Genomic DNA, 27,247 nt, shown 5'->3' with positions numbered 1-27,247 from the left:
TGCAAAAAAAAAAAAAAATCTCTCTCTAAATTCTTCTTCAAGTACTAAAAAGACACTTCCTTATAACACTTCAAGAAGTAAAATAAATAAAAGAAGGAACGTACAAAGCCAATCCCCCACGTATAAGCATTGGTGACTTGACCAGTCTGCGAAGTCGATGTTGGGTTTCCAGCTATGGCGGCTACCTCTGACATCATGCAGAACAGGATCTCTACCATCATCAAGAACACAAGTATTTCTTTCAAATCATCCATCGAGGTATAAACGTGCATCATTTTTTTTCCTCTTTATGTACATTGAGGATTTTATGGTTAGTACGTGTCAGTATTGGTAGTAAAGTTAGCATGGCAGGACCTGTTTCTATTGTTGTTATGTCTTCCTTTTTTTTTTTAATAGTTTTATTTATCATTTTTTAGTGCTATGTTTTAAATAAAAAAGGGCCATGAAGCTAATATCAACGAAGGGATGGTCCTCCCATACCCCTTTTCATCACCGAAAAGGACTGCCTGGTCTGAAAAAACCAAGCAGCCGACGTAAAGAGTTCCCAAAGGTGGCCAACGCAGGGAGGCTAACATTAGATGAAGACAAAAATTTACAGTGCAACATCAAAAATTGAATCTCTTGCTGTTCACTTTTCACAAAGTTTCTATAACTTTTTATTTTTTCAGTTTCCCTTATGTACAACTATGCCGGGGGAATTGAAATGAAAATGATCAAAGAAAAGCAGAGGCACCACCTCTACAAGCTTGATGAGCACTCAGAAAAAAGATATACCCTCAAGCAAGAAAGCCTATAAAAGAATCAGGAAACAAAAATGTAGAGCCTCAGGAGTTGGCAGCCGCACAGAGGGGTTTATAAACCCCCCAATGTACAATATACAAAACCCATTTCTCATCGGCATTCAAACCAAATGAGACATACAGACAATGAACTACTCTCTGATCCAGTCATCAGGGTTGATCTTCAAAATCGGGATTCAATGGCACTAAGGATTAAGGACATCACTTGTAGTTAATGGCTGTCCTCTGTTGTGCTAGTATTCCTCTCTTTGGCACGGAAATCCTCCAAGAGCCGGTATTCTTCCCTCAGTAACCTATCCAATTCTGGATGTTTCTTTAAGGGCTCTCTCTGATCTCGGAAGTGATGGAACGCCCTGCCAGTTGCAAGAAGTCTAAAATGAGAAAAAAGATGAAGAGGAATGACTGGTTCAAACAATAGCCATAGACTTTTATAGTAATCCTTTGTGTTTCAACTAGAGAATATTAACAACAATCTTCTTTTTCTGGTGGTCTTGAACTGAAGAAAATGTCTAAAGTGAGTCAAGAAAAGGTCCTCCATAAAGATCATTTAGTCACCACAAACCACTATCCTAGATTTCAGATTGGTGATGTTTGTCTTTATTCCCCAGATAAGGGGAAACTGTTTTGAACAAAAGAGCCTTGAATTTTAAACGTGCATCTAGGCATGATAGTTTTTTCCTTTCAGAAATTTGTAAGGAATCCATGTTCTTAAGCTTTCAATAATAATCTCATTGAAATTTATCACCAAAAAGAATGCACAAATGATGAGGGACAGAACCATTACAATGTTAAAAGATTCAGGACAACACTATATTTTTTGCTTGACAGGTGTTTAATTTCCTTCTTGTTTGTGATAGGTGCCAAATATCACCTGCATCTTCCCCCCTTTATTTTTCTTTGGATAAATAAGTTCATAAGTTTCTAGAGAACTGTATTTAGGGATTTTATGCATATTCCCCTGAAACCAAGTTTACAATTAATCCTAACTTTCTTTCATCTCAAGATTCAATATTTTTTATCTCCATATATCACCATATCACTGCTCACTTAGTCTATGTCAATGTTGTCTTCCTTCATAAAGTTAATTCTACACACACACAAAAAAGAGACAAAACAAAACAAAATCAAAAGTAAGCATGCACTGGTCATTTTCAAAGCAGCCGATTGATCGTTCCATGATAATAGGGGAAAAAAAGGAAATTACCAATATTTTTCAAGGCCATAAAGATTGCCTTTATGATAGAAATCAAGGGTGAATTGCTCAAAATCCTTATAAAGATCGTCTCGATATTTCTTCTCCAAACCATAACTGGAAAAAGGATGAACTTAATTAGTATAGACAAGAAAGAAGAAGCAAAACCTCCTCTTCTAGCAAGGAGAAAATAATTTGCTGCAAAGAAAACATACTGACTAAAAAAGGGGCGAAACAAAAGCATAGTCAATACTTAAGAGGTGCTTCAAAAAGCCATAAAAGTGGGCATAATTATCAATGTTACCTATAAAACCTGAAAAGACACTCTATCCCATAATTGTAATTAACAGCAGCATCTTCAAGAGCAAGTTTTCGGAACTCATTATACATAGAAGGGACAAACATATCCCTAAGGAAATATGACCAAAACCTGTACAGTGAATTCATTTCCTGCATGCAAAACCACGGGCCACCATGAAAAAAGTTCTATTTCTATACATCTAGCGAAAATGCATGTAAAGGAAACCGTTATATTTTGAAAAAAAAAAAACAAATGCTCAGGTGCCGTACACTGGCTGGGTTTATAATGGTTTGCCATAGAGAACAAAGAAACATCCGCAAACAGATGGGAAGCAGAAGAAAGACCATTCGGTTTTTTAAACTACATAAAGATCTATGCAGACAACAGAACTTTGATAGTAATACATTTAGGGCTTCATCCTCCCTTCAGGCAAACTATATTCAATTTTCTTCTATTACAAATGACATAACGAGGAGGTAAAAGATGAAAGCACACCACACAACCTGAGTACTAATTCAAAACAAAGACAAAATTCAAAAAGAGGTATAAGAGTAAATATTTTTAGTAGAACTTACCTAGACATGAGAATCAATTAAACAATAGAAGTTAGTTATGCAATAGTTGATCTTTCATTTCATGTAAAACACTTATTTAATAACTTTGAAAGTTCTGAAAGAAAGTCCACCTCACTGCAACCAATTCCCAACTTCTTCCTGTCACTCAGGCAGCGCTTATGAAACTTTAGGTACCTGAATGTAAAAACAACTGAATTAGCCAACTCTGCTTTTCAAGTGCTCACTCTCATTCTCTCCATCCCTATATACCTCTCTGAGCAAGTACAAGTACATGCAGAAGGGCTCAAGCACAGACCACAAAGAAAGTCTTTTTTAGGTACAACAAAAATCTGACAAAGTCATGAAGTTATATGTGGAACCGTGCATAAGTATACAAAAATACATACATATATTAGAGAAAAATCCACCATCCCTTACTTCTGTTGCTTGAAACCATTTTGTTCTAACAGCTGATGACTTGGATGCGGAAAACGTGGAAATGACTTTGGCAAGGAACCAACTGGTGGACTGCTAGAAAGAGTTCCATGTGGTGAACAGCTCAACTTTGAAGGCGGCCTAGAGCTGTAAAAAATGCTTAGACATCCATTAGCTACAGAAAACCTTAAAGTCTAGTCAAATAAATTAGGTTTCATGTACATTTGAAACTGGCAGTAACCTGTATTCTTGCAGTCAAAAGCAAGAAAAAGTACTACTACTAAAAAGCAAACCAAAAGAACCTCAGTTACTCATGATATTTAAAATGAAGAAACGGTCACTTAGAACTAACCCATAACTATCTGGAGGAGTAGAACCAAAGAAATATCCAACCGAATTACTTGGTGGACTTTCTGATATTATTGAAATTGAGTTGTGACTCGTTCCATGTTTCCTTAAGTTGCTGGAGAAAAATCTCTGCTTCTGGAATGAATGTTGCTTTGAGAAACCTTTATTTTGCTTCCTTCGGGAACTTGCTCCAACAGACTCTACAAGACTACTGCTCCCAGCAGTGTTTTCACCTATCTTTGAATTTGATACTCCCGATGCACTCCTTGGAGACCTTGGATTTCCATCTTTATTCTCATAAATAGGGTTATTCTTTCTACAACTAAATCGTTTAGTTTTCAGCTCCTGTTCATAACGGTCATGAGCAAATAATTAGATTACAGAAAAAGACACACCTAAGGGAGACACTTATAAATATGTACCATAACACAGTTTTAAATAAATTAGAAAAGCTTGTCCCTTGACCTGTTCATAGAAGTAAAGACCATCATTTATCACAGCAGCAAGCTCACTGGATATGGACTTTGAATCTTTCGCACCAGCTTTTGGTCCTTCACCTGTCCCACTATTCTGCACATCAAAAGAAAGCAGTGCATGCCATACAGAAACATTCGACTGTTAATATGAGTAAAACATGATCCAAACAAAATGCATGATCACAGCATAACCTAAAAACAGAAAGAGAACATGCCAGTCTCAATAAAAAAAAAAGAATATCAGAAGAAATTGGGAGAAAAGAGATGCAAGAGGAGAGGAGAGGAGTGGACCAGAATGTCCTATCTTAATGTCTCTAAATTCTAAATTATTGCTGATGTGAAGAAAATGGTTATCTTTCTATTTGCAATTGGGAAAGAACACTGCCCTCTTGAATAAGTTTACATTGCTTCAACTGCACAACATGGAAGTATTACATTATGCACGTACATGCTTCATAAATACAATGTCTACAAAATAACAGATTTAGATGGGGTATTATATATATATATATATATATATATATATTCTTTTTGAATTGTATTTCCATTTATTTCAAAGTAAAGTCTGACATTCTTATCATTTTCTCATGACATCAGACAATCAATATGATACTATTGGAATGTCATGATATCAGACCAACTATCTTGAATTAGCAAGTAAATACATAAACTTAGAAGTTAGAAGATCCCATGAAGCTATTGCAACGACCCAATCTTTAAACATGAAGTATAACAATAACAATTAACACAAAAAAAGAATTCATACAAAGCGGTACCACATTACCTGGGTAACAATCACAAGTCTCTGAACATCCTGATCGTTGATAACCATCACGTCATCTTCATCATCCATTCTGAACAAAAAATGCCATTCAGAATTGAAGGGAAGGTTATTAGCATCTAGGTGTTTAAAACATGCCTTTAAACAGAAAGTAGAAATTTCCCTAGCTCAACAATAAATGAGATGCTGTGCAAATTAAATACAAAAACAATCTAGTACCTTTTAAGTGCTGAAAGAGTCTTTAGTGTTTTTTGCTTGAGCTCTAGCTCTTCATCAAGCATAAATGTGTGTGCGAAATCATTTGATAGGTCAGCAACATTTTGTATTGTTACATATGATAATAATTCCACACTTTCAGCTTTATGGTCAGTAAACCTTACAGACTCAACTCCTTGTAACTGATCGAGATCTGAGAATTTAATGTGGGGATCAGCAATTAATTTCCTGTTCAAGTCATCATTTCCACCATAAAATGCTCATTTCTCACCATTTAATAGAACTTGCGCAACTGCATGTTTTCCGTTATTTTTATGTGTTACTTCCATAGGATTGCCCACAGCTGAAACATGCTCCAAGCTCCCACCATGCAATGTAAATTTATCATTTTCATCAGAAGTGTTCCTTGAATTATCTTCATTCACATCACCATTTCCACATGAATCAGTGGCATTCTCTTCAAGTTGGTACAGAGTAGCCTGAGGTTCTGATGACAATGTTGTCTTTGAACTAGCTGGAATCCACTTGGACCACTCATCACGTCTCCGTATCTTGTCACCCTATAATATCAATTACCAAGTAAAGACAAGGCCATCAAAGCAAAGAACAGCATCAGAAAAGGAGTGTCACTTGCCAATGTACCACAAAACAATTACAGATTGTCAACATAAGTCTGTCCCCTCGAATTTAATTGATACAGATGACAGAACACAAATTAAAACCTTAAGGTATGTATACCAGTAAAAACACCACCATTAGAAACTTGTTAAAAAGAGACTTCTTGACAAAACTATTATGAATTTGGTAAAATGGGTAAATTAAAGTTAATCATGAGGAAAAGATAAACAGATTGATTATGCGCTCAAAATTAAATATTTAGCCTGATCTTAGCTTGCATACATACAGTACAAAATCAATTTTCAGAAACAATAACAACCGAGAGAGATAAATGTCTAACCTGCACTTCTACATTACTAGAACTCAGCAGCGCATCAAGGATGAATTGTATGTCTGTGCTCATTCTCTTAACCTGTGACTCAGAATGTCAAAACCACACAAAAGCTTTAAACTAATGCTTCTAAAGCTACAGACAAAGGAAGATTATAGAAAATGAATAAAACAGCTAACTCCAGCAAATACAAAATACATAGCAGCATACAATCTGTGCTATACTGCTATAAGCATTAAGTAGTAGTGAGTTAAACATACCCTTTTAAAGTCCGCAATTGTGGCAATTGGAACCCATCCATGATCATTCATCAGGGATATCAGGTAATGGTCATTTTGAAGATTTTCATCACTGCCAAAATTTGAAAAAAAAAAAAGTTTTAGGGTCAACAAGTAATACAAACATATACACATTATATATCATTGAAAAAAACAAATAAAAGTCCTGGCATTCCTATTTGATGTAAACAATCAAAAGTTCATATTTTGGCCTCTCTATTTGGGCCAGTTACATTTGCATGAAACTTATGCAAAAAACCTAAAAATATGATTGCTATATCAAAAAGTCACAATGACATACAAAGTATAATCGATTGAGATCATAGGTTGACAAAATTCTAAAGTGGATACCACACCATCATCAGTTTTCAATAAGACGTATAGTTTCAATGGCCCCATAAATAGCATATGTACACAACCAGAAAAAAATGCAAACATTTACATAAGGAATGGATCATTTTCACCAGCAAAGCAGTAAAACCAAATGCCAACATTGGCAATGACACCTATAAACTTGGAAGAGGTAAAGTTTAGCAACAATTCAAGACAGTGGCTTCCACCTACATAGAAAACAAAAATAAACCATACACATTAAATAAATAAAATAGAGACAGAGAGAGTCCTTCCCCCACCTGAAATAATACTCAATTTGTTTGACTATATTGGCCCTCAGTGTTACTGTCTCTGGAGGGAACACGACACTCCCAGGATTTATAGGGTATGGAACAAAGCGTGGAGGATGTGGTCCCCTTACAGAGCCTGAAGGTGCAATAGGCACATAGTACACGCCTCCTGGAAGGTAGACATAAGTCATTTAAAATAGAATATATTTTATGAAAAGCATAATATAAATCAAGAGCTCAAACAAGAACAAAAGCCAGCATCACAGAGTGGCTGAAATGTAGGCCTTGCCTTGCTGGCAGACATAATTGGCAAGGAAGCTTAACAAAATAGGAAGTAATAAAACATGTTGTAGTGTTTTAAATGAAGGCACCTTTTCATGGAGGTTGAGTAATTACCAGGGAAACTTGGGCCAACCATGAACCGTGGAGCTGGACCAAAGAATGGAGGTCTAGAGAAAGGTCTTGGTCCGATACCCTGCTGCATGGGAATGGGGTCTCTAGGATTAAATGCCCGTTGATGATTCCAGCCAGGATTCAAATGGCCACCAGGTTCTTGCATGTTGGGTCTCCTATTAGAGAAGTTGGAAGGATATGCATTGGGATCTCCTCGTGGAGAAGGCTGCATATTTCTGCTGGCATCAAGACCTTGAACTGGGGGACCAAAGGCTTGCATTGTTGTCTCACATCCAGATTTTACCAACTGAGGTTCAATACCAGGAAAAGGTCCTGGGACAGGGTGGTAAGCATACCCAGGAACTGCAATGTGAGGTGAAGGTACCATAGCATGAAAAACAGGTGCCATTGGTGGTTGATAATATGGAAAGGGTACAGCAAAGCGAGGCCCACTATTAGGGTTGCGCTTGGAGCCTGACTTCTGATAACGTGCTGATGAATGCTTATGTGAAGCATTGGTGTCTCCAGACCCATTTGACTTCTGTTGCCCAGTTGCTTCCTGAAAGACCCCCAAAAAATTATAAATATTAAAATTAAGCTAAACTGAGATGGCAATTTATTCATTTTCTCTTCTTTCTTAATTGTTTGGAAAGGAAAGAAAAAAGTATAATGCCAACAACCAAATAAATCATGTTCCCACTTAATATAACCACCAAGAATAGAATCATACACAGGCATTGGCACATACACGAAGAAGCAAACACAGACAACTGACTGAGAGCCGGACATGGCTAAATGATGTGGTGTTTTCTTCACGGAGAAATTACATTCCATAAAGGTTCATTAAAAACTTTCATCTGAGATTACATTTCAATTCACCTTTTATTTGAAAACAACTTCTACAATCATCTTATTAACGTGTCTAATAAGGGGAGGGAAAAAAGAGGAGGGTCCTGAAAGGGTAGTAATTAGTCAATATAGCCTAGTCTCCCCAAAAACTTTTAATTGTCATAAATTGATGAAGGAATTTTAAGAAAACCCAGAAAGGTAATAGACCATCGGTTCTATCAACATATTATTCTAGGAAATAAAACCATTGCTTGTGAGATAAACAACTAATATTCAAATCAAATTTATAAGTAAAAAAAGGTAAAAACCAGGTCTTTCAAGTTGTCCATTTGAATGATTTTTCGCAAAACAACATTCAACTAATAATTACACTTTATCACACTAAGTTTACCAAAACCAACTCAAATTACACCTAAACATTTTTCAAATTTATCCGAATTTTACACTCATAAAAGTGATGATCACCAATTAAAGAAAAACCCAATACTCAAACAAAGCAATGACTAACCTGTTCTACTGATGGAGCTGTAGCAGACACATCAGCAGCAACCTGAGGATTGTCAGGTATTTGTTGGGTCCCACCAAGGTCAGGCCAAGATTGGGTCCCCATAACAGGAGCATCAGCCGCTTTCCCCCCATCAATCACCGGAGTCTTCCATGGTGACTTGACTTCCTTGTGATCATCCCCTGCCTCATTATCAGCCATCACCATAATCCCCGCCACCACCCACTAGCAACCAGCCAGCAAAAAAACTCAACAAATCGAAAACAACCCAGGAAAAAGGAACCAAAACCCAAAATTCAATTCGTGATAAGAAAACGAAAAGGGACTGCTTTTATTCAGTAGATGAAGTAGGGTATTTCAAGAGCAGGGTTTTGGTGGGTTTAAAGAATGAAGTGAAGTGTGGTGAGAGAACGTTGGGAAGTTTGAGAAAGATTGACAGTTGCAGACAGAGGCCAACAAAGTTTGCAAAAGTGTGTCCTAAAAAGGGGCTAAGCTAACGCCAAAACAATGGCTTATGTCTGCGTTAGTTTTGCTTCTTTTATATCAAGGGAGAGAGATAGAACTAATTTCAGGGGAAGTTTTTGCTATTTACAGGTGTGTAACAGTGAAAGTGAACATAAACAAATGCGTAATCAACGAATGGACAACGATGAGGGAAAGAAAGTGGGTGCTTGAGTGGAAGTAGGGAAGACTGTGGCTTGGTAAGAGTGGTTTTCGCTGATGGCTTCGTGAGTTCGGATCTGTCACGTCAAAAACCCTAGAATAGAAGTTTCTGAATCGGGCCGCATTCACTTTCTTACAATAGGCCTTTACACATTTAGAAAAGTGGCCCATATTTCTAAAATAAAATTTCTATTTTTATTTTCACTTTTCAACTAAAAGCTCCCCCCAAATGAAAAACCCGATCGAAAAATTCTCACCGACCCCCGGATCCAGTCATAAAATGCACTGGTAGAAGTTCCGTAGTGGGATCGGTTCATAAAACGCACAAAAGGATTTAATCTTAAAGCTCATTTTTTGATACGGTAAGAACCCTCCAATCGAACTCTCCCACCTGCTCTAAAACCAGAAAAAAAAAGTAAGAAAAAAATAAGATTAAGGACTTTTTTAAAGTACCACCAGTCCAAATTAAGGACTAAAATATTTAGAAATTTTGTATATAAAAGCCTATTTAAATTGTAAAACTATTTCCTCACAAATACATTAACATTTTATTTTGTAATTTTGAAATTACGACCCAATTTTCGTGGGATTCAAACATGTTTGATATTCTGTTTTATTCAAAAATGTTTGAATAATCCACTTCACACCGCTGCTTTTTTCACTTCATGTAATCACCAAATTATTTGCTTTGTATTTGCACATTGCCCTTCAAGGGAGATTATTTCCATTGGAATCATGTCTGAAAATCCAATTTTTCTGTTATATCTATCGCCTTGCAGAGTAAAGTATCATACATTTAGCTTTCTAAATCAAACATATCATCCAGGACTCATGTTTTACATGCACAGAGGCGTGAATATCAACACGAGAGCATTAATCACGGGCTACAATTTTAAGATCATGGCAAGCATGAGGAGAAGCCCAGACACGAGCATCAAAGACCAGCTTCATACCTTGGACGAATCGATCGATACTTTTGCCTGTCCCATCAACTCACCTACCAACATATTCTTGCCCCATGAATCCAAGTCCCACAAACAAGATTAGGTTGTAATTTCCGGACATGTTGGCCGTATATTGTCAATAAGGCTTGACAAGTTACTTCAGTTATTTTTGCAATAACAACAGGTTATATGCAAAACAATATCTAGGACCTTCCTTGTCAGGAACAACACAATCTGGTGGGTATCTCAAAACACTAAGTTCGGTGATTCCACTTTCCATCTGAAAATTCTGTAAAGAACTTGATTTCTAATTTTATATTAACAACAAAACTGTCATTGAAGACAAAGAAACCATATTTCACAAGTCACTGACAGAAAGAACACCAACAACTCCATTTGTTCCCATAACTGAAGTAAAGGTTCTCAACCAAAGAGAGAAATACAAGGGGCAAGGAAGAGGATCTGGAAAGGGAAGTGTGATAGGGGTTTGGGATATTGGTAGGAGCTGGAGGTGCTTCTGTTAAGAATACATTAGGCAAACCAGCAGTGAGGACCATATAGCCACTGTACCTGCAGTTTGAAATCTCATCTCATCCAATATTTGCAGTTAATGACTTCATTATGAGCAATGCTATAAAGCCTATCATCAATGTAATGGACACAGCAATCTATAATAAGTTAAACAGGGGGAAACTTTAAAAGCAGAAAAAAGAGTCCAGGCAATTTAGGATAAGGTAAAACTAGTTTACAAAACCACATGAAAACAAGAGATGTAACAACACCCAGGAAAAAGTTCTCACATAAAACTAAATTAAGAACATTATGCTTCACATAAGAAATAGAGTCACATAAAACATCAGTCAATTTAAGGAAAAAGTACGAAAAGGCATAGTTTGAGTAGCACACTTGAAAACCTGAAAAGGCATTGTGTCCTCTGCCTGGAAATTCTACCTGTTCCCCAACACTTTTCAAGAAACAAATCTTCAAGCCAGTACATCTTTTTGAAAACACGTGAAGGAGAAAGATTACTAAAATAGAAATGAAAATACAGGTTTGAGATTTCTGATCTTTTATAGGAGGCAAATAATAACAGCGTTTGGTTACAAATTTAAAGACCACGTTTGCATGAGTGCCTGGAACTTCAGAATCACCAGAGTCGAAAACAAAATGATTGATGCATCTATGAGAGAATCTGCACAATGAATAAAAGCATAAAAAAGAAAAAAAAAAACAAGTTTCAAAAACAAAAGATGAACTGAAATTTCATACCTTTGGCAAAACCAAATAAGATTTTGTGTTAACATAGTCTAACCAACTAAACTTTGAAGTATGGCAATGAAAGTAAAGGGAATGTTTCATAACAATTTTAGAAAATAGGTAACTAAAAGTAAGAAAAAAACTTTAACTAAATATTGATGAGTATAAATTTGATAATAAGCCTTCATACCAGCAGAAAATAGATAAACGAAGACTCAATAACATCCACCGTCTGAAGAAGACTAATCTTTCTCAAACAACAAACTTAGTTTGTAAAACTAGTATTAAACAATTAACTTCAAAGTAAACATACTAAGAATTGTTGTCTTTCAATTATGCTGCATGTAAATATCAACCAAAAAATAGAAAAAAAAAATCTGATTACAGCCATCAATAATTACATCCTGTTGATACAGACAACAAATGCCCGTGTGCTTCAGAAAATAAAAGCAAACTTGTGCTACTCATTTTTATGTAATTCTTTTTCAGCCTCGCAATAACCAAACCTGATCCTAAACACTACCCATCTCACATTGCGTGAGATCAGATTTAGCATTATGCAGCACAACTTGTCACTCAGTTAGATTTGATTTCTCATTTGGTAGGTTTATTATGGACAAAGATCATGCAAACGCAACAATTAACAAAAAGTAATTAAATGATAAAAAAAAAAAAAAAAAAGCCAACAAAAAAATTTATAACCAGTTACCTTAGGGCTTACCTAATGTCCCATGTAAGAAGCACCACCACCAGGTTGGGTCCTACCACCACCGCCCTGCCCCATCGGTGGGTTCTGATAGCCACCCTGCACTCCCATCTGGTTCCCATAGCCTCCTGCAACCTGATTCCCATACCCTGCAGCAGGTGCTCCCTGGTTCACAGGCGCACCACTAAGCCCTCCTAGCAGATTACCAAGCCCCAAACCAGCACCCTGAGTAGCAAGCAATGCAGTTAAAGCCTGTCCAAGCGCTGGGTTTAAAGCCGGTGCAGCAGCAGCCACCCCGGGGTTAAACGCAGCAGCAGCCACCCCGGGGTTGAACCCCACTGCAGCAGGCCCAGATGGGGCCATCAGATGACCAGTCTCTGATCCACCAGACGAATATTTTCCTTTCTTAGCATGATGGTAATGAGACTGAATCTGATGTTGTCCTTGCTGATGCTGCTGGTACTGTTGATGATGCCCACCAGAAGCACCTCCTCCATAACCACCCTTAGTCGGTTTCGGCCCATCGATGGCCTTCTGGCAATGCAATACATGACCTTCAAAATTCTTATGAGGCTCCTCTAATGCCTTTTTTGCACTCTCAATCGTCCTGTATACAAAAAGGGCAAACCCTTTAGGTTTCCCTGTGTGCTTATCAAGGCCCAACGGACCTTCCTCAACTTCCCCGTACTGTTTAAAAAACTCAAGCAACTTCTCCGGGTCCAATTCAGTTGACACATTACTAACAAAAATCTTCCTCTGAGTATACTCAGAAACAGGCGGAGCAGTTGGAGGCGGTGCCGGAACAGGTCCTTGCGAAGCCAACTGGCAAGAAGTAGTTCTATTCCCAATCTTCTTCTGGGGCTGTTTCAAAGCCCGGCGTGCACCACTCCGATGCTTAAATAGAATAAAGGCGTAACCTTTAGATTTACCAGAAACCCTATCAGTGACCGCCTTGCATTCTTCGATTTCCCCATATTTAGAAAACTCGGCGGTGAGGGTTTCAGCAGTGGTATCCCAACTGAGCCCATGAACGAAGATCTTTCGATGAGCCGGGTCCGCATCCGCAAACTCCCGAACCGACGAGATGAATTCCGGGTTCTTCTCGACCGCTTTCTTAATTAGGGTAATCAATTGATCCTTCCCGAACGGTTCTAGTAGTTTCTCGAACGGCTCGTCGTCCAATTCCTCTTCCAGACTCGTCTCTTTGGGTGCTCCATTTTGAACAGCGGCGTTGGAGGAGCCAATTAGGGTTTGGTTTTCATCGTCTTCATCATCGTCTTCTTCGTTCTCTTCTTCTTCCTCTTCCTCTTCTTCTTCTACTTCTTCTTCAATTTCCTCTTCCACCTCTTCTTCTACTTCCTCCTCCACTTCTTGTAGTTGCTCTTCTATTTTCGGGTTCCGATCTTCTTCGGGTACGTATTCGGGTTGTCGCTGCTCCTCTCCTTGGATTGCTTGAGGATTCGGGGTTATTTTGGTGGGTTCCGGTTCAGAAGATCGTTGCTTTCGCTTTTTGGCCATGGTGGAAATAAAGATTTTAAATATTAAACAAAAATAAAAATTAGGGTTTTTTTGGCGGTTCTGTTTGGGGAAGAACCGGGGAGCTAGGGTTCCTGAGTGAAAGACGAAACTCACCGACAACTCCTTTGATCGGGCTCCTGATTGAGATTGGATTTTATTTTATAAGGGTCGGATCTGTCACCCATGATTTTATTGGTCCCAATGAACCATGGGCTGGGCTCTTTTTTGTATCAACCTTTTTCATTATAAATGTTTTTTCTTTTTTTTAATTTATACATGGTATTACTATATTTTAACATGATGGGTTTTTTTAAAATTTTTTAATATTAATAATTAATTGAAAATTTAAAAAACAATGATAAAAGGTGTTGACTTTTTTTTTTTTTTGCAAAATGATTTTAGAAATTTTGATGAGCAAAATATCATAATTTTTCTTTTAATCACTCGATTAAAAGATTGTTAATAATTTTTTTTTATATGCGAAAGGTATAAATGAATTATTATATTTACAAATTACTTGAGTATGGATTAGAGAAAATAATCAAAATTGACTTATTAAGTAACGAAAAAAAAATTAATAATAAATAATTTAACAAGTTAAATTTGATACTTATTGAACTTAATCCATTTTTTAATATAAGTATATAAATATATATGAATAAAATTTAGACTTGAATTTCATTATATCGATTATAATTAAATTTTATAAAAAAATTAAAGTAAATAATTAAGTTTTTAAAAAATTGGGACTCAATGAATTTTGAAGTTTCAGCCCTCAAACTCAACAAAATTCTAAATTGCACCAAAGCATAAACATTTATTTAGTTCAGATCCCGAAACGACGTAGCTTCAAGACCAACCAATAACCACGAAAAGATCGACGTGATTGGTGATAGTAAAGCCCGAAAAGGAAACACGCGTGCGACCACATGGCAGACCCGGGTCTTTTTACTGGGCCCACCCATCAAACTCAAACCAATCGGGGCTCCGTTTACATCGCACTTAAATTCAATAATACGTGGAGTTTTGACGTAAAAACAGCTTAGCACAGAAAAAAAAAAAAAAAACCTTTTTTTTCTCTATTTTTCTTCTGTCCTCGATCCAAGATCAGAATTTCCAGGTAATAATCAATAAAATTTAATTGTTGTTTATTTATTTTTCTAATTTTAATTATACTAGTAAAATTTCGAAATTAACGGTTTAATTTGGTCGTTCCAACGGTTAATTTCAATTTATCATCTTATTTTGTTTTCTTCTTAATTAAAGTGCAGTAAAAAGATTTTGGTTTGATCTTGTGCTGGGAATTTTGTTACTCTCTATGGTTTAAGTTCTGAAAGGAACAAGGGTTAAACAGGTAAAACCTAACAATAAGAACATTTTAAAAAGAAAGATGGATTTTTTTATGTTGATGGTGGGAAATTTAAAAATTAGAAAATTTTGATTTTAATGGCTTGTTTGATGTAAATTTTACTTTTTTATGTTGGGTAATATTCAATTTAGGGTTTTTAGGGATTTTGATTGTAGACAAGTTTAGGTAGTGTTGAATTTTCACTTTAGTTTAGAAAAGTTTTTTGCTTTTTTTCCCCCCGGGGGGAGGGGGGGGGGTGTTTACACTAGTAAATCAAATAAATTACTTTGAACTTCGCTGCTTATAGGGAAAAAAAGAAAAAGAGAGAATTGCTTTTGGTAGTTAGTGGAATGTATAGTATGGTTTATAGTAATTTGTTTTTTTGGGTGATTTTGGGTTTGGCAGCTTGTATTGATAGGGTTTTGAGGGTAAGAGTAGTTGTGAATGGGGATTCAAACAATGGGATCCCAAAGCAATGGCCAGCAGTCTCATTTACAGCCGTCTCCGCTGGTGAGGCAGAATTCATGGTATAGTCTTACTCTTAATGAAGTTGAAAGCCAACTAGGGAACTTGAGGAAGCCCTTAGGTAGCATGAACTTTGATGAGCTTCTTAATAATGTATGGAGTACTGAATCAAATCAGTCCTTGGGAGTTGATACTGAAAGTACCTCATCATCATCTTCTCTCCAACGTCAAGCTAGCCTAACCTTGGCTAGAGCTCTTATTGGGAAGACAGTTGATCAAGTGTGGAAGGAGATACAACAAGGGCAGAAGAAGAGGTATGGTGAGGAGATCAAGGGTCAGGAAAGAGAAGCAACCCTTGGTGAAACCACATTGGAGGATTTTTTGGTACAAGCGGGGCTTTTTGTTGCTGAAACATCTTTAGCTCCTACTATGGAATTTGATAGCACCCAGCTAAGTTTTTCTCAGCAGATTGGATTGTCACCTACCCCTTCAATTGGTACATTATCAGACACACCTATGACAGGGAAGAAAAGGGATACTCAGGATGCACTTGAGAAGGGCATTGACAGGAGGTTAAGGCGAAAGATCAAGAACAGAGAATCTGCTGCACGTTCACGAGCCAGAAAGCAGGCAAGCCTTCAGCATGTTTACGGCTTAGTTATATTTCTAAACTATTCTTTCCTTTCATTTTATGAACCCCTGGGCCTTGTGGTTTTGCACAGGCTTACCATAATGAGCTGGTGAGCAAGGTTTCCCGATTGGAAGAGGATAATCTAAAGCTCAAGAAGGAGAAGGTAGAATCTTCATCCACATTTCTGTCTGGCTTGAGATCCACACCCAAAACCTTTTTTGCAAAGACTTTAATTTGTGCATTTGCATGTTGTTTACTACTTTTTGGAGATTCTGTTAATGAATGATGATTTGGATAATATCCCTGGGGGGCTTCATGAAGCTATTAGCATTAGGGTTGTCCCCTCTATGATATTGAAATGCACAATAGTGATCTTGTAAATGTTGTCTGTCTAAGTAAAACTGGTTTTGTACATAATAATTATCAAAATAGATAACCTATAATAATTATCAAAATAGATAACCTATTCAAAATAATCTACTCATAGCCAGTGGTGACTGGAGTGAGGCTTGACTTTGTAGAAAATTTCTAATAATATGCTATCATTCATCATTCTTATCCTATCAAACAATTTGTAATACTAGTCCTTGACATAACTAGGTTAGAGATATAATCAAGCCGAGCTAAGTCAATCCAATGCTAGAATCAAACTAGGCTCAATTGGAAAACTCGAGGTGCGAAACTCGGTAGCTCAATGGAGCATCATTTCTTATACTTGAGCCCGGCTCGGTTAGGTTTGGTAAAGCCATAAATATTAACATTAAACTATATATTTTCATTATTTACTTATTTAACAACAAACTAAGTCTTATATCCTATAACTTTAGGGTCGGTTTCGTTATTTATTTGTATATACATATTAAATATATTAAAATATAATTAAAAAAATAAAAGTTTGATTTGGCTTGCAAGCCACCTAAGTCAAGTATTAAATATAATTAAATATATTTTTGTTCCGAGTTCTCATACTCAAACTCGGCTCAACTCATTACTCGAGTAGTTAAACTTGAGCTCAAGCTCGATAATCAGCAGGTTGAGCTTGAATATTCACTGAGTTGAGCCTTAGTAGCTCATGAGTAGCTCAACTCATTTACATCCCTAAACTAGGGGATATGGGTGAGACTCCAAAAGGAGACAGGAAAGATGATCCTACATAAGTGTAGATATCTGATAACAGAGAACAGTAGAAGTTACTTGGTTTGAGTTTAGTACAATCAACCTCAATAGATTGCTATTCATAAAAAATCATAACAATTTAGTGTCATAAACAGAATATTAGTGCCTTGTCCTTTAGAGTTATTTAAGATACTTTCTTAGATGCAGCCTTCTGGTTTTGGCAGTAGTTATATGTAAAATATAATCCATTTTGTTCTGTTTGATATATGCTGATAGGGCGCTTTCAATGGTGCCTGAGTAGTGTGTCTATTTGATATGGGGTCTTACCCTGGTTCATTATGTTGAGTCTTTACATACACTATATGATAGTGTATGGTGAATGCAAATGCATTATAAGTTATGAAAGGGTTGATATATAAAAATTTAAAAAACTGTTCATCCTCAGCTTATCTGTACAAGCCTAGTGATGCTATTTTCTTGCTAGTTTTGATGTTTATGTGTTTTATGCATTCCATTGCTTGCACAAGAAGTGCCAGAAAGGAAGCTATACATTGAATGTTTTACTTCTTAGAGCTTTGTTCAATCTGACTATATATGCTTTCGAACATTCTTGCAGGAATTTGAAACAAAGTTTCAGTGTGAAACATCTGAACCTAAATATCAGCTTAGAAGAACAAGTTCTGCCTCTTTCTGACATGTCTCTTCTGGTGTTAAGAGTTTTGTAGTTGCTGAAAATGTTAGAGCTATCCACTTGGTTTGTTGATGGAGCTGCTTTGGGAATTCATCCAAGGGTTTGGCGTTCTGTACATTTATGATTATTATAAGTTAGTCTCTGTTTATTTCGCACAACTGAATGGAAAAAAAAAATGTGCGGGTTAGCCTAATTTCCCCTTTTTAAGTGAAAAGCAAAAGGGTTAAGTTACTATCAAAGTAGAAAGGAGTTGGCATAGTGCAGTCGAAGATTGTGTCTAACAATAAAAAAGAAAGAGTTATGCAAACATTTTCTATTGTTATATTTTCGCATGGAATGCAATTTGTGCACGTTTTTAATTTTCTAGCCCCTCATATACTTATTTTTTTTTGTCAAGCGATAAATTTTCAATTATTATTTCTTTTCGCCACAACTTGTTACATATGAAATCTTCAAGGGTGCAAATTAATGTACTTTTCAACTAGTTTTACTGCATGTTAATGAGCTGAACCGGGGAAAAGCTTTGACTAATCATTTTAGTCTCTTTATATTATTCCAAATGTAACTAATAAGAATATAGTTTAATTAGTTCATTCAATCATTTTTAACTAATTAATTTATACAATTATTTTTAAAAAATAATAATATCCAACAAGTAAGAAATTTAAATCTTTAACACTTATAATTTCTTTTCTTATTTTAGACTCTGATTTTTTTAAAAAATAATATTCTAATTTTGGCAAAAATGTAACAAAGTTCATAAAGCTCAAAATTGATGCATTTCATAAATCATGCACAAGAATGCTGGTTATGTGCATACAAACAGGATCTTCTACAAATTTCTAATCCCTTGGCAGTCGGATACCAAATATAGTTTACGCATCATCCTCCACAAAATTAAACAGGAGCTCCTTGCCGTAAATACTCCAAGACTACTTGTTCACTCTTGTCGGGACAAGCTGTTTCTGTAAACTGCTTCCAAAATTAAATTTTGATGTTGAAGTAATCTGGGTCAAAATGGTGTAATCGCACGTATCCATCCTCGCCGCCACTTGAGAAACTAGAAGTTAAAAGACAAAAGAGATGACAAAAATGGTCGAAGACTCACACGATAAAGTAGGGCAAATACAAAATAGAAACCCTCTTGGCGACTTTGATGGCGAATAGACATGTAATGCGAGACATAACTACCAAATGATGTTAGTCAAAATATTAGACAACATGATTAGACACTAGATTAATAATGCAATGGAACTAGCAGAAGAATGTTGCATATCTTCACAAAATATGGAAAATACTAACAAATTATGCATAAGACATTTGACTTGAGTTAAAAATAACACCGACAACAAAGTCATCAAGACAGCTGTAAAATTCAACCTTCCGTGAGCATAGATTCTAAAAGATAGATCAATTAGATGGATGGTAACTGAATTTGAGCTTCATAAGCAAGCTATAGATAAGCAAAGAAACTTTAAAAGTATTGTTTGCTTAATACCTCTTCCCATCTGGGTTAAAAGCCAAAGCATTTATAGGCCCAAAATGTCCTTTCACACCTCCGATTTCTTCTTGAAGTATCTGCAAGGCAGCCAACCATTATGATAAAATGGAAAAATTGCAAAATAACACAAATCCTCACGTTCTACAAAAACATTCTTTAAACAAAATTAACCTTGTCATAGAATTTAGCTTCAAACTTCCCAGCACGATGATCTGTGGTTGTGACAGCTGATGCATCCTGACCACCTCCAAGCACAACCTAGAAGAACAAAAGTCATTCAGAAGACAAATTAGAATGAGATTTAAGGCAACACGAAAGATTCAAGAGTGTTGAATGCTGATTATTAGTCAGTTGTTCACCCCTTCTATTTCCAACTAAATCCAATATCTTACAACTATAAGCACTAATTGATATATTATAAGCAGACAAGCGAACATATGCATTTCACCATATAAACAATCAATTTTGCAATGCTTGAGATGCATTACAATTTAAGACATCTTCTAGGCCTTAATATATGAGTAATGGTACAAATGTCTGAAGACCCTGAAGTTACTAGATTCCTATCAATGGAATACCAAACCAAAAAAAAATTAGAAAACAAGATTTGCCAGTTTCTAGTGCAACCAACTAAGGAAATAAGCAATTAGGGGAAAAGGAAATTGCAATACAAGTTATACTTGCTCATATTTTATTCATACTTACATGGTCAAGAAGTGGAGACATTGCAACAGCATTGACTGGGCGTTCTGTAACATAGGTCTTGATAAGAGTCAATGTTCTTGTGTCCCATAGCTAAATATTCAGAGACAAAAAAAAAAGGTCAGGAAGAGAACTAATTAACTACAGAATAAGCAATATGGGGTTTTCAGAAAATATAGTCGCAAATACTCAAAAAACTTAAGGGATTAATAACATGCATCACCTTGGCAGATTTATCCAGGGAACCAGTAAGGAAGTGTGAACCATCTGCAGATTTTGCGAGTGATGTTATAGTCTTTTTGTGGCCAGATTCCTTGTCAGACTCCCTAAGCATTTTTCCAGTCTGCAAGAAAGATATGAAAAATCAATCTGAAAAGATAAGACTCTTCCCAATGCTCCCCTCTTCTCCCAAAAAATGAAAATTATCCACATCAAACAGCAATTTACCTCAGAATCCCAAATACGAGTTACAGCATCTTCTCCAGCACTAATGATAGTTTTATTGAGGGGTCCCCAAACAGCTCTGTTTATTCTTCCTTGAGGGCCCTTGATGACAAGCACAGATTCCTCAGTCTCTGCACCATTATGTCATAATATAATGAACCAAAGTTTAGACATCAAACACGTCAGTACACCAAATGCTTGAAGTAAAAAAAACAGCAACTAAATTGCAATGCTAGACAGTTACAAATACATCATACATCAACATTCTACTCTTAGCGGATAATCTATTTTACTTCCTCGCTGTCTAATTTTATTCATAATTGAACAAACGAATTACCTTAAACCAAGTAACCCAATTAATGCACAAACAAAAATTTTTAGCATTTTTTTTAAAACCATTGAAAAAGGGCATAATCTAATTTCAACAAAAATTCAAAATTTCAAACCAAAAGACGAGAACCCAAATTTAACAAATTGGAGCAGCAATCACTTAAAAAGCACACACTAAAGAAAAGAAAGATCAAAACGTTAAGCTTACGTTCGTTTGGGTCTCTAGCAATGCGTTTAACATGAATAGCAGGAGTCAATTCCATGAAAGGATCCGTTGTAATCACAGCAAGCTTATCCCCTACAGCAAAATCCACCGACCTCGCCGGCGAACCGAAATTAAAAGTATACAATTGAGCTCCCGTCTGAACATTCCACAGCTTCACCGTTTGATCAGCACTTCCCGTAATAAGCCTCGACGAATCCCCTACAAATTTGAAAAAAAAAAATTGATATTTTGATTTTGAAGGTTAAAAAACTTTGACAAAATAAATAAAGAACAATAGAAGGAGAATTACTTGAGACATCGCAAGTCCAAACAGCGCCGTTATGGCCACGGTAAGTGCCGAGACGCTCCCCGTTGTCAGCGAACCAAACGGTGGGAGTATGGTCCTTGGCGCATGAAAACAAAAGATCGCCGTCTCTGTTGTATTTGAGAAACGTCAATGGCCTTTCATGGCCCTTCATCAAAATCGGTCTCATCTTTATTTTCTTCCTCGCAAAAAAAAAAATCACAGATCTTTCGTTTCCTTCTTGCCCTGAGAATTAGGGTTTTTAGCTTTTGCTGCTTCTTCGGATTGTCTTTTGCATTTTTATAGATTGTCGGGCTTGCTCTCGGTAGCGGCGGCCATCTATTTAGATCATATTGGGCCGAATATTTATTGGGCCCAATACCCAAAACAAACAATGTTTACAAATTACGGTTCCAATCATACTGCCACGTTAATATTTACTTGGGTCAAGATGTACTGTTCAATTTTGGGCCATGGTCTTGTGACCCACTTTTGGGTCACTACCGTGGGCCCATGGTTTCTAATTTAATTTAGATTAGTATTTTTAGCTTTTGATTTTTGTTTTTTTAAATACAAAATGAAGAATAAAAATAACAGAAAAAAAATGATAATAACAAAATGTAAAAAATAAAAATAAAAACACCAAAAGAAATTTTAATTTAAGTTTGAAAATTTCAGCATATCTCATTTTTAAAATTTTTAAAATTTATTTTAGAATTTGAATTTCACCTCAAATCAACATTATTTTTTTTTAATAATAACACATGTAAAATTAGAAAAAAAAAAGCTATAACTCTTGAAATTAAACAATTAACAGCCACATAAATTATAAATAAAATGATAGACTTTAAATTATAATCATCAAAATTAAAATTTTAACCGTCTAAAATTAAAAAAAAAAATTATTTCATGCTTGCCAGTATTTAACTAGAAAAGAAAAGAAAGAAGATAAGAACTAAAAGTAAGAAGATAAGCTCAACACGTCTTGTCATATTCATTTGTTTTTCAAACAAATGTGTTAAGAGCATTATCTGATTAACTTTTATTATATATTAATGGAAGTCGTAGTATAAAAGCAAGTTGAAATTGTGTTCACATGCGTTTAATGTGAATTCCACCCAATCAATTGCGGTAAAGTCGACAACATGGATTCCACTATAATTTTAACCGTTGGCTCTTGATTACTTTACAATCTACTTATTTTAAGCATGTAAATATAAAAATAAATTTCAAATATCAGTTGTCAGAGATATTTTTAAATTTAAAGAGTAAATTAATCATTTATTTTATTAAAAATTATTAATAAATAATTAAAAATATCAATTCTATGTAATTATTTTATTTCATAAATTTTTTATTTTTTATTATAATTAAAATCATTTAAATATTATTTATCTTTTTATTATTCTTATTTCATTAACCTTTTACTTTCTTTCTAATATTTTTTAGTCGATTTTTAATTTCAGTGCTCGAAATACAAATGCAAAAACTTTTACTTTTAATGATTTTTTTTTAATAATTTTAAAATTTTAACCTTCAATTCAAAGTTCAACACCAACACCATTAAATAAATCTAAAAAATAATTCAAACTTAAAAAAAAATAATCAAAATGAGAAATTCTATAAATAATATTTAATTAACCTTAAAAAATTTTCTAACAAAACCTAAAAAAGTGTGAGTTTAAATAGATTTGATAATTTTAGATCTAATATATAATAATATAAAAAATATATAAAAATAATATAATTTAAATTTTTAATATACATTTAAAAATAAAAAATCTATATATTTTATATTATCAGATAAATATAAATGATGATATAATAATTTGTATTTATATATTTAAATAATTTATTTTAATTTTACAATCACATAACTACAAGACAAAATTTCGCTGATGTGGCGATTGTTGACTGGACAAAACCGAACTTTCCTTTTGGGCAGAGACAACTTTTATTCCTCGAATCTTATCCAAACCAAAAGCCAACGAAACGTCACGTGATGCACTTTGCCACTGAGGGCTTTAAATTCCCAAAACATGTCGAATGGACCCCCTTGATCATCCACGTGGTACACATTGCCATGTCGGATCATCGTAATTAACATGTCCACACCTCCAAAAGAAACGCAAAGTGCGTCTTCGCCACGCGCCTTGCCTACAAAGGCTTCGTCCTTCGAAATCATTTAGGAAAGCTACGTGTCCACTGCCCATTGGGACCCACTATTTTTTGCTTAATTTTCAATCCGGCACGGTGGCCGGCCTCGCGTGGTTGTCCATGAGCTCAACTCAAAGAGGCTTTATTTTATTTGATAAAAAATTAAACTCACAAAACCAAAATAGGAATGGTTTTATATTAACATTTTCCCTTTTATTTTATCCATTGACATGGAGTAGTTGTCTGCAAAACGAAGACAACAAAAAAACAGCTTTTGATCAGAACAACCGTTGCCTGACACTTGCAGTTGATCACGTTCGCAGTGTCAATCTCCGTAAATAAACCGAAAACCAGTGTTCTTTAAATGCATTGCTTTATTCAATTACCAAAACAAGCACTTTATTTTTTCACCTAATTTTTGTTCTGTTTGTGGATTGAAAAAAAAAATTAAAAACTGAAGGTATGGGTAATGCAAACGGAAGAGAAGACGGAGCTAATGGCGGCATCGACGATCTCTCTGGAAGATCCAATGGCCGAGAGCCGGTCGTTCGTGGAGTAGCCACCGCTGCAGTAGCAGCTCGCGTGCCATCGTCTGATTCAATGGCGAATAGTCCGCCGCAGAGCCCTCGCCGGTCTCGATCCCCTCTTTTGTTCGCTCCTCAGGTTCGCATCTTCGAAATTTCAATCAGATTTTAATTGTTCAATGATATTTTAATTGCATTTTTTTAATAATAATGATTCAAAAAAAAAGAAGAGATTTTTCCTTGGTTCAGAATGTATTAGAATTAGGAAAAATCAAGGAAAAATCTGAGCTTTCATTCTAAATTTGAACAACTAACTGAAGAAATATCTGGTATTGCGTGACAGATAGGGAAAATTAAAAATTTTGAATTGTTTCATGGAATGAGACATGGAAGATAGTGTTTTTGGGCGTGTTTATTTTACTCGTAATTTGGGCAATTTTGCAAAAACTGGTGAGTGGGGATGTTGATACTAAGGGTTTTTTTTCTTTTTTTATGACAGTGTAAGGCTGTTGCTTTTTGAGGAATTTGTCACAAGTTTGGAGAGAAAAGTGACTAGGAAGTAAAAAGGAATGATTAAAAATCGATACTTTTTCGGATCCTTAAATGTAATAGTATAACATGTTTTGATCTGTTCAGTTCATTGCTTTTCTTAAATTTGTTTGAGTAAAGTTACTGTATTTGCACATGTTGTATGTAATTCATAGGGGGATGCTTAGATGTTTAAATCTTTATTATCATCTTTTGAGGTAATGATTGATGAGAACTAAACACGTATATGAACACATGGGGGGAAGAGGGAAGAGTGTTTGATAAGACTAACCAATGTCAATACCCCCAAGAGTTTTCAACTTTTGGAAACATGGAACAGAACCTTCTTAACTGTTGGAATCCGCAATCCCTTTGGTCTTAACATTGGTTTTTGCCCATGAGAATTGTTGCCCCATTACGAATGTGTGTTTTTTATTTCATATGTAGATTCTTATGGAGCTCTAGACACTTAAATTTTGGGGGTGAGCATCCACATTGCCTGCAAGTAATTGATAGTGTAAATTATGTTATTTCAATTAGTTTCTTTTGATTTGTTAATCTTCTGTCCTGGTTATATAGTAATATTTTTTAAAACAAAAATTGGGGCCATAGCAATATTATTTTGACATTTATTCATCTGTTTATGGTCTGTTATTTGGATTGCCAAGAAATGAGAGGTAGGGGAATTGTGCTGATGGTTTACGTATGAACTAAAGCGTTTTGTCTATCTGGGCAGTGGCCTTTCAACTGATAGGTTGGTTGCTTTTGGTGCATTTTCAGGTTCCTGTAGCTCCTTTACCAAGGGGTGATGGCCATTCCTTTTTCAACCAAATTTGGCGGCATGATTCTCCTGGGGTTGCTGATAGTCCTTCTGAGAAAGGAATCCCTGTCATTATTACATGGAATTATGGTGGTAATGACGTGGCAGTGGAAGGTTCGTGGGACAATTGGAGATCAAGGTAGGTCTTCAGTTCCTTAGTATTGTAGACACTCACATTTTAATGCATAAGAAATCCTGCTGTTCCTCTTTTTGTCTGAAACCCAAGCATGGATGGCATATAATAGAGTATTATTTTCTGCATGCAGGAAGACAATGCAGAGATCTGGTAAGGACCACTCAATTCTTTTGGTCCTTCCATCTGGCATATACCATTACAAGTTTATTGTCGATGGTGAATGGAGATATTCGCCTGATCTGCCTTTTGTAGCTGATGAAATGGGCCACGTTTGTAATCTTCTTGACGTTGATGTATGTATCTTCTTATATGTCCTCTTTCTCACTTTTGAATCGTGCAACTTTTTAACTTGATGTAATGGTGCTTTCCTGGGCTTGTGTAGTATGAATGGCTGGCATGCAAAACTGCGCATTTACAAATTTAACATATATTGTGGCGTAAAAACTAAAAAGAGAGGCTTAAGGTATATTGTATTGAGCACACAAGGAAGAATAGAAAAGATGTTTGTTACAGAGTTTCTCTCATGTTTAAACCATCTCAATAATGCTTTTATGACTTTGCCTTTTTTTCCATGGTCACAAATAAGGTCTCAGTGATACTTGTCGCTATTTTTGCTGCCTTCATTTGCTAATTAGTACTTACTATTTCTTGCAGGACTATGTACCTGAAAATCTGGATAGCGTAAGTGAGTTTGAGGCTCCAGGATCTCCAAATTCCAGTTATGGTCAGGCACTTCCAACGGAGGAAGACTTTGCAAAGGAGCCAGCTCTAGTTCCATCCCAGCTACATCTAACCGTCCTTGGTACTGATAACCAAGATGTAGCATCATCCTCGAAGCCTCAACACGTTGTACTAAACCACCTTTTCATAGAGAAAGGATGGGCATCACAGTCTGTTGTTTCCTTGGGATTGACCCATAGGTTTGAGTCCAAATACGTGACTGTCGTACTCTATAAGCCACTGAAAAGGTAACAAGTTGTTTTCCCAGACTTCACTCTGTAAAGAAATCAAAGTAACTTTCACATTTGTTTGTGAAGGTACCTGTGTTTTATAGATCTGCTTTGACACTTTAACATTCTCTTTGTTTGTTTTGTTTTACTTAAAAACATTTGTTTGCCTTCAAATATTTGCATACTGAAAATTTTGCCATCTCACTCACAATTGAAAGTTAAGCAGCTGCTATGCTATTTTTGCTTTGTCTAGTTTTTCTCCAGCTTTATAAACTGAAGTGGCAGTTGATGTGTAAAAGCAATTAGGTAAAACCTTTACTGGACACTTGATCCAACCAAGGAGAAGAGCAAAAACAAAAGTTGATTCGGAATCAGACATAGAACATATATCTCATGAGGCAAGACTGCACACTACTAGCAGCAAGCTTACATTTACTTCAAACAGGGCTCAAACCTGTGGGTTGCCAAGACGTATGTGGTCATAGAAGGAAAAAATATTAGTGCAAGCATTGAGATGTACAGGTTTCTTATAAGAAAACTAGTTTGGAAATGAGAATAATCCCTATAAATGAAAGCATTAGCTGTAGCTTTTCCGTTAGAACGTGCT

The 27,247-nt window shown here is 35.7% G+C and overlaps 5 protein-coding genes across 14 annotated transcripts; 2 read left to right on the top strand and 3 right to left on the bottom strand.

Annotated features, from left to right (window-relative positions):
• Positions 1-579: 579 nt before the first annotated feature.
• Positions 580-10,005, bottom strand: LOC111284684 (la-related protein 1A-like). 2 transcript variants are annotated; one of them, XM_089761811.1, is made up of 15 exons: positions 8,704-10,005; positions 7,350-7,905; positions 6,963-7,122; positions 6,313-6,403; positions 6,062-6,133; positions 5,375-5,663; positions 5,107-5,296; positions 4,891-4,960; positions 4,096-4,200; positions 3,635-3,975; positions 3,286-3,429; positions 2,979-3,042; positions 2,297-2,442; positions 2,005-2,109; positions 580-1,153 (listed from the first exon to the last, which is right to left on the bottom strand). In XM_089761811.1, exons 1-15 carry the CDS (start codon positions 8,905-8,907, stop codon positions 1,012-1,014), a joined length of 2,679 nt encoding a protein of 892 aa, XP_089617937.1. In that variant the 5' UTR covers positions 8,908-10,005; the 3' UTR covers positions 580-1,011. The 2 variants fall into 2 exon arrangements, 1 of the variants encoding a protein (XP_089617937.1); XR_016342687.1 differs by lacking the exon at positions 2,297-2,442.
• A 136-nt stretch (positions 10,006-10,141) lies between these two features.
• LOC111284685 (UBP1-associated protein 2B-like) lies at positions 10,142-13,919 on the bottom strand. Of its 2 annotated transcripts, none has more exons than XM_022873531.2 (2): positions 12,286-13,919; positions 10,142-10,877 (listed from the first exon to the last, which is right to left on the bottom strand). In XM_022873531.2, exon 1 carries the CDS (start codon positions 13,786-13,788, stop codon positions 12,286-12,288), a length of 1,503 nt encoding a protein of 500 aa, XP_022729266.2. In that variant the 5' UTR covers positions 13,789-13,919; the 3' UTR covers positions 10,142-10,877. The 2 variants fall into 2 exon arrangements, with proteins under 2 accessions (XP_022729266.2, XP_022729265.2); XM_022873530.2 differs by lacking the exon at positions 10,142-10,877 and adding an exon at positions 11,109-11,499.
• Positions 13,920-14,807: 888 nt separating this feature from the next.
• On the top strand, positions 14,808-18,398 carry LOC111284686 (ABSCISIC ACID-INSENSITIVE 5-like protein 2). Of its 4 annotated transcripts, XM_022873535.2 has the most exons (5): positions 14,825-14,908; positions 15,055-15,142; positions 15,542-16,231; positions 16,324-16,395; positions 17,965-18,398. In XM_022873535.2, exons 3-5 carry the CDS (start codon positions 15,581-15,583, stop codon positions 18,040-18,042), a joined length of 801 nt encoding a protein of 266 aa, XP_022729270.2. In that variant the 5' UTR covers positions 14,825-14,908; positions 15,055-15,142; positions 15,542-15,580; the 3' UTR covers positions 18,043-18,398. The 4 variants fall into 4 exon arrangements, with proteins under 4 accessions (XP_022729267.2, XP_022729270.2, XP_022729269.2 ...); XM_022873532.2 differs by lacking the exon at positions 15,055-15,142 and having other exon boundaries at positions 14,808-14,908; XM_022873534.2 differs by lacking the exon at positions 14,825-14,908 and having other exon boundaries at positions 14,940-15,142.
• A 401-nt stretch (positions 18,399-18,799) lies between these two features.
• Positions 18,800-21,909, bottom strand: LOC111286128 (eukaryotic translation initiation factor 3 subunit I-like). The gene is made up of 8 exons (XM_022875931.2): positions 21,532-21,909; positions 21,225-21,440; positions 20,690-20,817; positions 20,466-20,585; positions 20,246-20,335; positions 19,712-19,798; positions 19,538-19,617; positions 18,800-19,099 (listed from the first exon to the last, which is right to left on the bottom strand). Exons 1-8 carry the CDS (start codon positions 21,713-21,715, stop codon positions 19,024-19,026), a joined length of 981 nt encoding a protein of 326 aa, XP_022731666.1. The 5' UTR covers positions 21,716-21,909; the 3' UTR covers positions 18,800-19,023.
• A 1,861-nt stretch (positions 21,910-23,770) lies between these two features.
• On the top strand, positions 23,771-27,241 carry LOC111285191 (SNF1-related protein kinase regulatory subunit beta-1-like). Of its 5 annotated transcripts, none has more exons than XM_022874487.2 (6): positions 23,771-24,016; positions 24,143-24,345; positions 25,515-25,693; positions 25,821-25,983; positions 26,345-26,658; positions 26,894-27,241. In XM_022874487.2, exons 1-6 carry the CDS (start codon positions 23,803-23,805, stop codon positions 26,910-26,912), a joined length of 1,092 nt encoding a protein of 363 aa, XP_022730222.1. In that variant the 5' UTR covers positions 23,771-23,802; the 3' UTR covers positions 26,913-27,241. The 5 variants fall into 5 exon arrangements, with proteins under 5 accessions (XP_022730222.1, XP_022730226.1, XP_022730223.1 ...); XM_022874491.2 differs by having other exon boundaries at positions 23,773-24,016; positions 26,947-27,241; XM_022874488.2 differs by having other exon boundaries at positions 23,774-24,016; positions 26,940-27,241.
• The last annotated feature ends 6 nt before the right edge of the window (positions 27,242-27,247 follow it).

The sequence above is a fragment of the Durio zibethinus genome, chromosome 6, assembly GCF_047325235.1.
Source record: "Durio zibethinus cultivar Kanyao isolate XHJ-2024 chromosome 6, ASM4732523v1, whole genome shotgun sequence".
NCBI lineage: Eukaryota > Viridiplantae > Streptophyta > Magnoliopsida > Malvales > Malvaceae > Durio > Durio zibethinus.
The sequence above is the reverse complement of the archived record's forward strand: the minus strand, read 5'-3'. Positions and strand labels throughout refer to the sequence as shown.

Excerpts from the sequence above, each read along its gene's own strand:
- LOC111284684 (XM_089761811.1), bottom strand. The coding sequence starts at position 8,907 with ATGGTGATGGCTGATAATGAGGCAGGGGATGATCACAAGGAAGTCAAG. Across the intron at positions 3,430-3,634 it reads ACTCCTCCAGATAGTTATGG|CTCTAGGCCGCCTTCAAAGT; the intron begins GTTAGTTCTAAG and ends CATTTTTTACAG. Across the intron at positions 2,443-2,978 it reads TGGGAATTGGTTGCAGTGAG|GAAATGAATTCACTGTACAG; the intron begins GTGGACTTTCTT and ends TTTTGCATGCAG.
- LOC111284685 (XM_022873531.2), bottom strand. The coding sequence starts at position 13,788 with ATGGCCAAAAAGCGAAAGCAACGATCTTCTGAACCGGAACCCACCAAA.
- LOC111284686 (XM_022873532.2), top strand. The coding sequence starts at position 15,581 with ATGGGGATTCAAACAATGGGATCCCAAAGCAATGGCCAGCAGTCTCAT. Across the intron at positions 16,232-16,323 it reads GTTCACGAGCCAGAAAGCAG|GCTTACCATAATGAGCTGGT; the intron begins GCAAGCCTTCAG and ends GGTTTTGCACAG. Across the intron at positions 16,396-17,964 it reads TAAAGCTCAAGAAGGAGAAG|GAATTTGAAACAAAGTTTCA; the intron begins GTAGAATCTTCA and ends ACATTCTTGCAG.
- LOC111286128 (XM_022875931.2), bottom strand. The coding sequence starts at position 21,715 with ATGAGACCGATTTTGATGAAGGGCCATGAAAGGCCATTGACGTTTCTC. Across the intron at positions 20,336-20,465 it reads CCCTGGATAAATCTGCCAAG|CTATGGGACACAAGAACATT; the intron begins GTGATGCATGTT and ends CTGAATATTTAG. Across the intron at positions 19,100-19,537 it reads TTTAACCCAGATGGGAAGAG|TTTCTCAAGTGGCGGCGAGG; the intron begins GTATTAAGCAAA and ends TTTAACTTCTAG.
- LOC111285191 (XM_022874487.2), top strand. The coding sequence starts at position 23,803 with ATGAGCTCAACTCAAAGAGGCTTTATTTTATTTGATAAAAAATTAAAC. Across the intron at positions 24,346-25,514 it reads CTCTTTTGTTCGCTCCTCAG|GTTCCTGTAGCTCCTTTACC; the intron begins GTTCGCATCTTC and ends GTGCATTTTCAG. Across the intron at positions 25,694-25,820 it reads TGGGACAATTGGAGATCAAG|GAAGACAATGCAGAGATCTG; the intron begins GTAGGTCTTCAG and ends TTCTGCATGCAG.